The sequence below is a fragment of the Leptinotarsa decemlineata genome, unplaced genomic scaffold (genome assembly GCF_025532065.1).
Source record: "Leptinotarsa decemlineata unplaced genomic scaffold, Ldec_3_MD MMD2_P_RNA_scaffold_9, whole genome shotgun sequence".
NCBI classification, from domain to species: domain Eukaryota; kingdom Metazoa; phylum Arthropoda; class Insecta; order Coleoptera; family Chrysomelidae; genus Leptinotarsa; species Leptinotarsa decemlineata.
Genome location: NW_027412536.1, coordinates 4409100 through 4422091, shown reverse-complemented (window position 1 = coordinate 4422091; position 12992 = coordinate 4409100). Strand labels below are relative to the sequence as shown.

General features: G+C 33.4%; 1 protein-coding gene across 3 annotated transcripts in view; it reads left to right on the top strand.

The window, feature by feature from the left end:
• The window catches only part of Ip6k (Inositol hexakisphosphate kinase), a 94124-nt gene extending 88784 nt beyond the window's left edge, over positions 1–5340 (top strand). For all 3 annotated transcript variants that reach the window (XM_074170491.1, XM_074170492.1, XM_023159168.2), the window contains one exon: positions 2219–5340. In XM_074170491.1, the coding sequence (XP_074026592.1) occupies positions 2219–2975 (757 nt within the window). In that variant the 3' untranslated portion in view covers positions 2976–5340. The remainder of the gene's footprint in view (positions 1–2218) is intronic.
• The last annotated feature ends 7652 nt before the right edge of the window (positions 5341–12992 follow it).

The window sequence follows — 12992 nt, the reverse complement described above, 5'->3', positions numbered from 1 at the left end:
CTCTATTGATTTAGCTCTATTTATTCTCAAGATAGTGGAAAGCTATATACCCCAAAAAACAGTAAGAAATATTGATTATTGTTTGAAGTGTAATAATTACTCTGTGTTTGATCATCTATTAGTTGGTTGTCCTATACAGGGTGTAACTAAATAAGTGTAAAACATTGAAGGAGGTGATTCCTCACCGAAAAAAAGATAGGATCTTTCATATAAAGAAATTTTATTGGAGCATCCCTTGTTAAGATACTGCCCCTCAAAGGGGGTACATACAATTGGTATAATAATCTTTTTCGCAAGCACTAAAAAAGTTACAATATTAAAATTAACCTGACGTTTTGTACTACCAAAAAGACACTTAGCCAGAAATTTATTTGGTTTACCCCATGGTTGTAAGGGGTGGAAAACGTAACCCCTAAAATTTATTTCCAATGTAACTTTTTGTCTTATTATTTGTTTACGATTTAAACATTTATTTCCGATAGCCTGTTTCATTCTAAACAAAAAATGTATCTTGGGTTTTTTGCCCAAAATAAACCAGTTCGCAGCAAAAAATTATTTACAGAGATACATCGTCATAAATACGAAACTAATCTATCTAGTAGTAGTGACAATTAAATTGGTATGACGCGGTCAGTTTGTGAATTTTCGAAATTGAATTAATACTAATTGTGTGTTGTTGTTCTGTTCTTGATTTGTTACTTTAATAATTCACTTGTTATTAAAATGGCATACACAAATGAGGAAATGGCTGATATGCATTAAGTTTACGATCTTTCGCAGGGGAATGGGTTAGAAGCTTCTAGAAGATATGCTGAAATGTATCCTCAACGGCAGCATCCTTCACATAGAGTATTTGCTCGACTTCATCAACGATTACGAGAATATGGTTCTTTCGACAAAAGAACGCAGGATTGTGGTCGCCATCGAGAAGTACGAACACCAGAGCTTGAGGAAGCAGTACTTAATTTGATTGAAGAACAACCTACTACCAGTACTAGAAATATTGCTTTCTAGCTAAATGTTGATCATATGACGGTATTTCAAATTTTAAAAGAACAACTCTCATACCCTTACCGACCTCAAGACTTTCCGAACCGTCTTGAATTCTGCAATTGGATGCTGGAAATGATAAGAAATTGTGACTTTCTGAAGACGATAGAATTCACAGACGAATGTAGTTTTTCTCGGGACAAGATTATTAATTTTCATAATTACCACATATGGGCTGATGAAAACCCTCACGCTATTGTCGAAACTAACCATCAAGAACAGTTTTCTCTTAACGTGTGGCTCGGAATTATTGGGGATGATTTAATTGGGCCTCATTTTCTGCCTCCTCGATTAAATGGTGAGGCATACGTTCAATTTTTAAGAGAAGTGCATCCAGTAGTGCTGGAGGAAGTTCCTTTGGGCATCAGAAGGGATATGTTTTTTATGCATGATGGGGCTCCCGCCCATTTTAGTCAAGTAGCACGTCAGCATTTAACTGAAACATATGCAAATCAGTGGATAGGTCGAGGAGGATCACAGAACTGGCTGATTTTAACATGTTGTGTGCTTTGTTATCAATAAATCAGTTTTGTTTATTACCCTTCAATCGTTTAATGCAAGTATTAACTACAAAATAACAATAAATCCAGTTCGTATTTATGACGATGTATCTCTGTAGTTGTTCGTTAAATAGTTTTTTGGTGCGAACTGGTTTATTTTGGGCAAAAAACCCAATAGACATTTTTTTTAGAATGAAACAGGCTATCGGAAATAAATTTTTAAATAGTAAATAAATAATAAGACAAAAAGTTACATTGGAAATAAATTTTAGGGGTTGCGTTTTTCACCCCTTACAACCATGGGGTAAACCAAATAAATTACTGGCTAAGTGTCTTTTTGGTAGTAAAAAACGTCAGGTTAATTTCAATATTGTAACTTTTTCAGTGCTTGTGAAAAAAATTGTTATACAAATTTTATGTACCTCCTTTAAGGGGCTGTATCTTAACAAGAGATGCTCCAATGAAGTTTCGTTATATGAAAGATCCTATCTTTTTTGCGATGAGGAATCACCTCCTTAAATGGTTTACACTTATTCAGTTACACCCGTATATTATATTGTATGTTGAATAGAAATTTCTTAGGTTAATGAAATAGATAGTTTCTCAAAATTAGATTATTCACCATATGTACTAGTACTAGTACTCATAAGATGTATTCTTTTTTGCAGTTCTTTACTCATCGTCTATGAAGGTAGTAGTGGATCACCTCATGTGTCTATAACTAAAGCCGAACCTTTCTGTTCGAGCAGATTGAAACCTTTCTGCAATGATGATTGTACTCAAACCTCTGAGGATAACAGTAGGGACGTTCACTACTGTTATGAGGCTGACATTTCAAATTCATCAATGGACTCTAGCCATGAAGAAGTGTCTCAAGACTCCCACCATCGCGGATTCGGAGAAGCCGCTGCACGAGGGGCAAAGCTGAATTCGTTCGTTCCAATATCAGAAGAAACGGTGTTTTTGAATTCCCCTCCATCTCCTGTGAATATTCCATCGAGTCCTTTATCTATGGATAGTTGGACTACCTTTTCAAATAGTAGTAGTGGAGAATATTCATTACCTGGACAATCTAGTAGTTCTAGTTCAAATGATGAAAATTCTGATTCAGACTCACCTTCTCCTCCTAAAAGCAGGAGAAGCAGTGAAAAACAATTCGCGAACCTAAAATTGAAGGATGAGAATGACGAAGATCTACTTTTAGGTCTGAAACATAAACGACTGTGTGTTGAGGAACAATGTTCTTCATTTTCTGCTCCAACCCTAGAAGTTGATGTGAGAATCATTGATTTTGCACATACTTCATTTGCTAGACAGAGTGATCCAAAGACGAAGAATACTCATCAAGGTCCTGATGGAGGTTTCTTAACAGGTTTGGATAGTTTACAACGTATTTTGTTGGAAATTATATCTTCTGACAATTAATATATTGAGCAATTTCCAATTTTTTTTTTCCTGAATAATTTTGTACAACTCGAACAAATTCAATAAACTGTTATTTTTCTCATTTAAAGATAATTTTCAGTCAGAAGCTTTTGTGACATTGGTGTAAATTAAATATTTTTCATTTCTGTGAATAATATAAAACGTATTCACCATGTTCCTCATGGAATATATTTTCATTATAATTAAAATTATTGTCGCCCGTATTGAAAGTGTTTCAGATATTTTTCTATGGACCTTTCTGAAAATTCTTCATACAGTTTTAGAAAGGATTAATTTCTAGTTTAGCTATTCATAAGTAACTTGTAAATCAACAAAGTTGGCATATTTTACATTTCAAAACGTCTTTGACGTCAATCTGTCGAGGAAGTTTAAAAACGAATCGAAACTAAGAAAAATCGAAAATAAAGGTGATTTTTTTCAGTTCTGTGGACGGATCTAGATTTTGGCCTCCAAAATGTATGTGTGCAAATGTTAACTTTTTTGGTAGTGAAAGTTATAAAATATGACAATTTACTGATGAATTTGTTCAATTGTTTCGAATACTATCCATTTTTATCACACCAAACCATGAACAGATAGAAATAAAATTAGAATAGCAATTCAGTTAAATTCATCAAAATTATCTATTGGATAGTTTTTTATTTTCCAATATTTACCTACCAGCTGTTCACAGTTATATTTATAAAAGTGTTTATTATGAAGATAAAGTAAAATGTATTCATTCTATTGTTTAAAATTAACAGAAACAGATTTTTCAATAATTTGAAAGTAATGTTTTTGAGTGAACGGATATAATTTCAAAACATTCCATTACCATTATGCAATTAGTTTGAAAATTTTGAAATATAGGTATCATTTATTCAGGAAAGTATTGAATCAATAACAGACTGTATGTTCATCTTGCTGTGAAACATTTTCTGAATCAACCATACAGTCTCATGAAGAATAAATTGAATTACACCTTATTCTTCCTTGTTTTTGGTCGTATCATCGTTACCTAAAGTAGAATTTTGGATTAATTCAGTTTTTATTGTTTGTCACCATGAATGAGGAAAACCTGTAATCCTTGCAACCTGCAGAAGATATTGATGTTCACGAATGTAAACTTAAGCTTCAGCAAAATATGTTTCTAGAATGATAAAGAATGAAAAAAAAATGATAATTTTTTTCTTCATAAAAAACCGAAATAAATGTCTGCTTTCATAATTCTAGTTGTTCCAACAAAAGAAACTATTTTCCAATGAAAAACTCTTCAGTAGGAAATTAGTTGAATAACTAAAAATTGTTTTTTTTCCGTAAGAAGTGAGAACAACTTCTCTTCTGTTTGTAAAATGTACTAGAAAGACTTTTATTTATATAAATTCAATAAAAAAAGGCACTTCTCCCAATCACCAGGACTGTAATATTTTTTTCCTGTTTCACTAACCAAGTTGACGTCTTTAGTTCTATTTATCCCCTGAAGACTCCAATTAGGTTGGCGAAACGCGCGTCAAGAAGAGTATTGCAGTTCTGCCTCTTGAAAATATTGCTTGTTTTGGATTCATTCTACACCAGAGGTTCAAGTTTTACTTTTATATGAATTACATGAAAAACAATTCCATTTTATAATCCCAATTGTAGATTTAAATCTTTTCTTCTGAACCATCAAGTACTCTTTGGATATGTTCCACTTTATATTCAAATTTTTTTTCTATGAAATAACAATTTTCAATAGTCTATTGCTAGTCTACCTCTTATGTATAGAACTGCATTTTTTATTGACATTATTTGGCAACCAAGTCTTTCTCATGTGTAAACAATTTGATCAAATGTTATGAGGTGTTTATAGAAAATTAGGATTCATTTTGTTTTAAAATGTTATGTGATGTTGAAATAATGGTTTCAAAATACATTTGATTAAACTGCTTGTACTTGGACCACAGTCTTAGGAACCCATTTATGTGATAGATGTACCCACTATTGGACTACTTTGTATATTAATAAATTTTATTTATTTGACAGAAATCTGTAAAGAAAAATATTTAGATATTCTGAGTGACTGCATTTGTTGAATTATCAAGAATATTTGGAACTTGATACTTTATCCTATTATTAGTATATAATGTTTTTTGATGAGTTGAACTCTTCAGTGAAGATATCTGTAAAGCTTTCACTGATTCTCCAGTGGAGGTTTCTATCATAACTTTTTTCAATTTAAAATGCGAAGTTAGTTGTCAGATGTTGACATTTTCCAGATAAATGTTATTTATTATGTAATTTAAAAAATTGTCAGTATTTTTTATTAAAGATACCGTGTTAAGTTCCTTTCATCTTGTATTTTTTTAAAATAAAATATTAAAATTAATGACTTTCATTTTCCCACTATTATTAGAAATGTGTTGGCTAGAAAATTTCAAAGATATATTGCAATAGTGCATCCTAAATGTATGTATATATTGAACAACCGAAGAATGAGTATTGAATAATGGATCAGTATTTTTTTCGTGTAATATACAAAATGAAAATTGAAAATATGAATAAACAAAATAAGGTGCAATTGAAAAAAGTTATAGTCAAACAGAAAGACTATAATAGAAAATTTCTAAAAAGACCTCTCAAAAATGTCGACTTTTCATTGAATAATTCAATTGATACCAGTCAAGATACAGAATATTCAAAATATAGAACCCAGTGTCAAATAAACGAACTATATGCATCCTCACTTATATGCTTTATTCAGAAAAGCCTATCATTATTACGCAAGAGGTTTGATGATCATAAAATGTTGTTTTTGTTTGGAAAGAGTTCTTGAATGTTTCTAGATGAACAGTTTAACAACATAGGTATGAAAATAAATGACTAACAACATGAACAGACCCGGTAATAATGAATATGATATCATTAAATTTTTGCATAAATTAGAAACATATTGTTTTAGGAATATTGCTTTGAGATGGTTTCGATCATACTTGTCAGGCCGTACCCAAATAGTCTTTGTTAATAATGAGACTTCCAAATCCCACATCAAGGTTCTTCTTGACCCACTGTCGTTCCCGATGTACATAAATGACTTAACTGACTTGACAATTACTGTTTGATGGTGACATTACAATAGTATGGCATTCAAGGAAAAAATGATGAAACTCGGTGATAATATTAGATATAGGTACTTGATATACTTGAAATAGGCTATTTTTCAATACCACAAATAAAATTATGCTAGGACGTTTGACAAATTTTCATTTGATGATTGAATTTATTAACCCTATATCATTTACACTTCGACTGATTTCATTGGCATCTCCTTACTTATTGCAGGATCTGCATTATACAATATTTTTAATATGTAGCCATATATAAAAGTTCATACGAAACAAATTGTGGGAACGTGGTGGATAGGCAATCCACCTATCATAAAATAATTGATCGGGTAATAGGCCTGAATCTGGCAGTAATGAGGCGGTGCTCCATCCTGTTGGTACCAAATATTTTCCACATCTCGATTGATAAATTATTCACTGCAATTCTTACAATATTTTGTAATATGTAATTATAAAGCACAATATTGTGCTTTAGAGCACAATGAACGTTAAAACTCCAACTTCCTTGGAAATATCGGTCATCGCCCCAAAAATGAGTATTATGATGATTAAATAACTCACAATAAAGTGTTTCTTGATCTTGAATACGTAATGGATTTTTCAGCTGAGGCTAAATTATACTTTATGGGATAATCTCGGATTTTCGCGATATTTCTGGGATGATACCACATGGGGGTAGGAATTCAGAACAATTTTTATTTTTACTTGAACTAAATTAGTCTTCGAATTCTGAGGTCAGGTTAGATTTTGGGAAAAAATAGTTTTTACAAAATTAAATATTCGAAAATACGTTCCTTGTGGAATTCGGAGATCAGGTTAGATACTTTGATAGGCGATATCTCGAAAAATAATCGAGCCGAACTAAAAAAAAAAAATTCAGTGCTACGATCTTAGTTCGGGTTTGAAGGCCGTAGTGGTTTGGAACTGTATCCTAACGTTTCGCCAGGACGAACGGATGGCTTCTACAGAGGTCTATTCATCCTGATGGTTAACCGATGACTCGTGATTTCTAGTTCGTAAGCTGTATTTTGTTGACACAGGTATCCCGCCTTTCTAGTTTGCCTAGTTATTGGCCGGAGTGTTATTACCTGTTACTTTGCGATGCACTGCTGCCACCTTAGCATATTTGGCCGAAGTGTTATTACCTGTTACATTGCGTTGCACTGCTGCCACCTTAGCATCTTTTAGATAACGCTTTACCAAATCCGGTAGAGCGTTATAGTCTCCTTTTTTCTGTTGTAGTTTTCTGTATGTTTATGGATTTCTATGGCTTCCCGTACAAGCCGACTGTGGTATCCATGATCGGGTGCAAGTAGTTTCACATTTTCAAACAGTATCGTATGCAGTAACGGCTCATGCATTGGAGAACAGGGGAGGCTAAAGTCATAAAGACTATATACAAACAGAAAAGCCCGCCGGAGGCACGCAAATTTTTATGTTGTTGCACGCTTTGCCTAATACTAAAGTTAGGGCAAGGGCATGACAATGCGTAAAAAGTGCATGAGGAGCTATGGACTTTATTTTAGTTTGTAAACCATTTAAATGGCCGGCCATGACCGCAGCCCCATCATAGGTTGCGCAATTAACTTTTGCCTAAAATTATAGGTGTCACATTTACGAATTAAAAAATTAAACAAATCGTCAGCTATGCGCCCAGATGAAACATCATGAAAACCCATAAAACGTTCTACCACATTACCATCTTTGACATATCTGAAAACGATTGAAAGTTGTGATGTACAGGTAATATAGGTGGTTTCATCAATTTCCCATGCAGAAAAGAAACACTTTCAATCTCCTTGCTTATATTTTCCTTAATAATATATACCACACACTGTCTATAAGCTCATTTTGGATGGTTTTTGAGGTGCCCGAAAAAACGCTACTGTTTAAAAAAGTGCCAAATTGTGAATCATTAAACATTAAAAGTTCCTTGTAATTACCGCGATTGATTGAATCTTCGGTTTCATCGTGTCCACTAAAAGCTGATTCTTGAGAACCCAAATAAATCGTAATATCGATGTCTTTTTGAATTCGATCGATTTTCCCTAACCTGATTAATAAAAGAAATTATGGCCTCTTTTTGTGCTGTATCTAAAGCTGTTGCTTTGTTTTGTTTGCTAAACAATTTTAATTTACAAGACGAAAATATATGCTCCTTAGATTTAAAATTTCTTTCTGTAGACCACGTTTGGTATTTGGTTTGTACGGAAAATAAAACACAGGGCCAACAAAAAAGTTTTTCTCGTTTAATGGAGCCGGTTAACCAATCGCATTTATCGTACCAACTAATATTAAATCCTCGATTTTGTCGATTATCTGACTCTTTAATTGAAATCAAATTTGGTTGAGGCCTTCCCAGAGTTTTAATAATGTAAAATTTATTATCATGAGATAAAGACTTATAATTATTTGTCAGCAACCAATCGACTATATCCTCAGATTTTTTAATTTCTTGCAACTTATCCATAATAAATGAAAAAAAATTACCGAAAAGTAAAAACCTGAAAACACCTTGAAATTGAAAGAAAATGCTTCAAAAACACATTAAAAATATTACAAAAAAGCACTGCTATAATACAATACTGCCTGTTCTATACACAAATAACAAATATTATCAAGAAACACTAAAACGATTTACTGAAATATTTTTCAGTCCCGGTCCGTCACGGCATCCCGCCCGAATAATTAAATAAAAAACAAACGCTGTTGTACACTAACGAAGACCAACTGGAGGCTAGCCTCCTCTAACGCTATAATTTCTGCAACCAAAATTACAAATCGGGAATTATGTCGTTGGTTGGATCGGTCTCGTAGAGCCTGTGTTTTTAAAAGCGGTCGGAGGCTTGGCTCCCTTGCAACGTATGTCATTTATGATTTCGGGTTGATGGTTCATTCGTTATTCGTTCATGGGCAGTGCGTTTGAGTTTTGTTGATGCAGGATATAGTGTGGTACGTACTACGTAGTGAATGATAGTGTTTTTTCGGGCATATTATGTATTCATATTGAAAATAATGCTACTGCTGATTTTTCTATTTGACCTAATCTACATTTTCTCCGATGTTCATTCAGCCTTGTACCCATGGATTTTTTGTAGTACCGATATAAACTTTTCCGCAGGTGCATGGTATACGGTATATCCCCGCAGGTGATAGCGGATCTCTTTTGTCTTTTGCAGATCTCAGGCTTTGCTGTATTTTCCTGGTGGGTTGAACACTGTTTTCATGTTATGTTTCCTTAGAATTTTTCCGATTATATCTGTAATCCTAGGGATATACGGTAGAAACGCACGTGCAATCGTTTGAGTTTCCTCCCTATTTTGACTTGTAGAAATCTTCAGTTTCATGGCCTTGTTGATCTCGGTTACACTGTATCCATTCGATCTTAAAGCCACTTGAATCTGTTCCAATTCTTCTTGTAGGTGTACCGGTTCACATATTCCACGGGCACGTTCTGTCAAGGTGTTGATAATTCCCCGCTTTTGACTTGGATGATGATTCGAAAGTGCATGCAGATATCTGTCCGTCTGTGTCGATTTTCGGTACACTTTATGTATCAGTTATGTATTCTATATATTACTCATCGAAAGGCATGGATACAGTTCCAAATCACGACGGCCTTCAAACTCGAACGAAGATCGTAACACCAATTTAAAAAAAAATGTTTTGAATTCCTACCGTCATGAAGTATCATCCCAGAAAAATTGCGAAAATCCGTGAGTATGCCGTAAAATACAATTTTCCCCGATTCAATCATGTATATAAATATAATTTTTTTGAGAGAACGTGGATCTTCCTGACATCAGCAATCAACAAAACTAAATTGGACCAGATGATATTTGAACGGTTTTCATTATTACGCTCGTTCAAAATGTGGTGATCGGTTATGGGTTTGACTGGTAGGTTTTTCTCACTTTCTTTCTTTTGGTTTGGTTATTTTTTAAGAAATGATCCATAACGCAAACAATTTTTCAAGGGCTTTTTCACCGTATTGTGATCCGATTTCAGTTTTCCGAATATACTGCATGTCCAGTCGATAATTCACCATAGACCATAATCAAATTTAGAAAATTAAATGGCAACATCAATAAATCAACAACTGCCTTCATTTTACGTTCCTATTCCTATTGTATATATTAAACCATAAAGTACTCATAAACTATAAATTGAAAATTTCATTAAATACCCTAGATGCCGGTGAAATCAGTCTTGCTGTAAATAACAATTTACATCATCATCATCATCAATGAGAACAGTTAATAAATGCCTGGAAGATAACGGAAATGTCTTCGAACATAATTTTGAAATAGTTTTTCTATTTTGTTTGAATAGAGAATGCAATATTTTTCAATTTTCGCTCTTTCATGAAACATTTAGAATAACTATTTCTTAATTCATCATTTATAACATCTGAGATCCTGTCTTCAATAAAAATCATGACGGCAAATTATTTGCTCTATAAAAATTATCTCTAACTGTTCAAAATGAAGGTTTCGTAGCTCGTAGTTTCATGGTGGACATGCGCATGTTTCATATACCTACTCAAGGAAATTTGAGATAGGGAACGTTTCACGAAAGTTAGTCAAAATAATCTCGGAATTTCAAGACTATCCCAAAATACAAGGTATAAAATTGAAAGGGGGATATTTTCAGGAGAGAATAATTTTTGGGAAAGAAAGTTGCCTTTCTTCTTCTCCATCTCGATACGAGAAAAATGTGGGAATCTTCAAAAGAAAGGAAGGAAGCAATCAAATAAAAAAAAGTAACTCTATACAAAGATGGGTAGATTATGCAAAAAGTAATTTTCAGACACAAAAAGGGTGTTAACTGAGTTTTGAGTCATTCAGTCATCGATTCCGAACACCTTGTAAAACATTTTGGAAACGTTACTTCTACAAGACGATGGAATGGAATATTTTGATGAATCAATTATAGCTTATTTATGGGGGAATCACTCGAGAGCCGAATCCCTGGTTTTTGAGTAAAAAAATGAATATCTCCAGAACGCTTCATCATTAATTTCTAATACATAATATGCATGAAAAAACAGTATCACTCACTACGTAGTACGTACCAAACTGTATCCTGCATCAACAAACCTCAAACGCACCGCCCATGACCGAATAAAGAATAAACCATCAACCCGAAATAATAAATGCCATACGCTGCAAGGGAGCCAAGCCTCCGACAGCTTTAAACAACACAAGCTCCGAGAGACCGATCCAATCTGCTGATTAACGGAAAAAAAGATTAAAAAAATTTTTTTTAAGAAAGATTTAAAAGATCTACGACATACGTCCTAATTTGTAATTTCAGTTGCAGAAATTATAGCGTTAGAGGAGGCTAGCCTCCAGTTGGTATTCGTTAGTGTACTACTGCGTTTGTTTTTTATTTAATTATTCGGACGGGATGCCGTGACGGACCGGGCCTGAAAAATATTTCGGTGAATCGTTTTAGTGTTTCTTGATAATATTTGTTATTTGTGTATAAAACAGGCAGTATTGTATTATAGCAGTGCTTTTTGGTAATATTTTAAATGTGTTTTCAAAGTGTTTTCTTTCAATTTCAAGGTGTTTTCAGGTTTTTACTTTTCGGTAAGTTTTTTTTTCTATTTATTATGGATAAGTTGGACGAAATTAAAAAAAATTGATGATATAATAGTCGATTGGTTGCTGACAAATAATTTCAAATCTTTACCTTATGATAATAAATTTTACATCATTAAAACTCTGGGAAGGCCTCAACCAAATTTGATTTCAATTAAAGAGTCAGATAATTGACAAAATCGAGGATTTAATATTAGTTGGTACGACAAATGCGATTGGTTAACCGGCTCCATTAAACTAGAAAAACTTTTTTGTTGGCCCTATGTTTTATTTTCCGTACAAACCGAATACCAAACGTGATCTAAAATAGGATACTCCGATTTAAAGAATTCACCTCTTTCTACAGAAAGACATTTTAAATCTAAGGAGCATATATTTTCGTCTTGTAAATTAAAATTGTTTAGCAAACAAAATATAGCAACAGCTTTAGATATAGCTCAAAAAGAGGCCATAATTTCTTTTAATAATCAGGTAAGGAAAAATCAGTCGAATTTAAAAAGAGTTATCGATATTACGATTTATTTGGGTTCCCAAGAATTAGCTTTTCGCGGACACGATAAAACTGAAGATTCGAATAATCGTGGCAATTACAAGGAACTTTGAATGTTATGGGGCTAATATGATTCACAATTTGGCACTTTTTTGAACAGTAGTGTTTTTTCGGGCACCTCAAAAACAATCCAAAATGAGCTTATAGACAGTGTGGCATATATTATTAAGGAAAATATGAGCAAGGAGATTGAAAGTGTTTTTTTTTGCATGGGAAATTGATGAAACTACCGATATTACCTGTACATCACAACTTTCAATCGTTTATAGATATGTCAAAGATGTGGTAATGTGGTAGAACGTTTTATTGGTTTTCATGATGTTTCATATGGACGCACAGCTGACGATTTATTTAATTTTTCAATTCGTACGTGTGACACCCATAATTTTAGGGAAAACTTAATTGCGCAAAGCTATGATGGGGCTGCGGTCATGGCCGACCATTTAAATGGTTTACAAACTAAAATAAAGTCCATAGCTTTCATGCACTTTTTACGCATTGTCATGACCGTGCCCTAAATTTAGTATTAAGCAAAGCGTGCAACAACATAAAAGATTGCCGCGTATTTTTTTCAAGTTTGTCTGGATTTTCGGCATTCTTTTCAAAATCCACGCTACGCTACGCGTTGGAATTCTACATCTAGAGCAGTAATTTCAGTGCATTTCAACAAACACAAATTGATTGATGTCTTTGATTTTATCCTAAACAGTGACGATTTTAAAACCGACGACCAACGTCTTAAGGAGGCGAGAGGTTATAT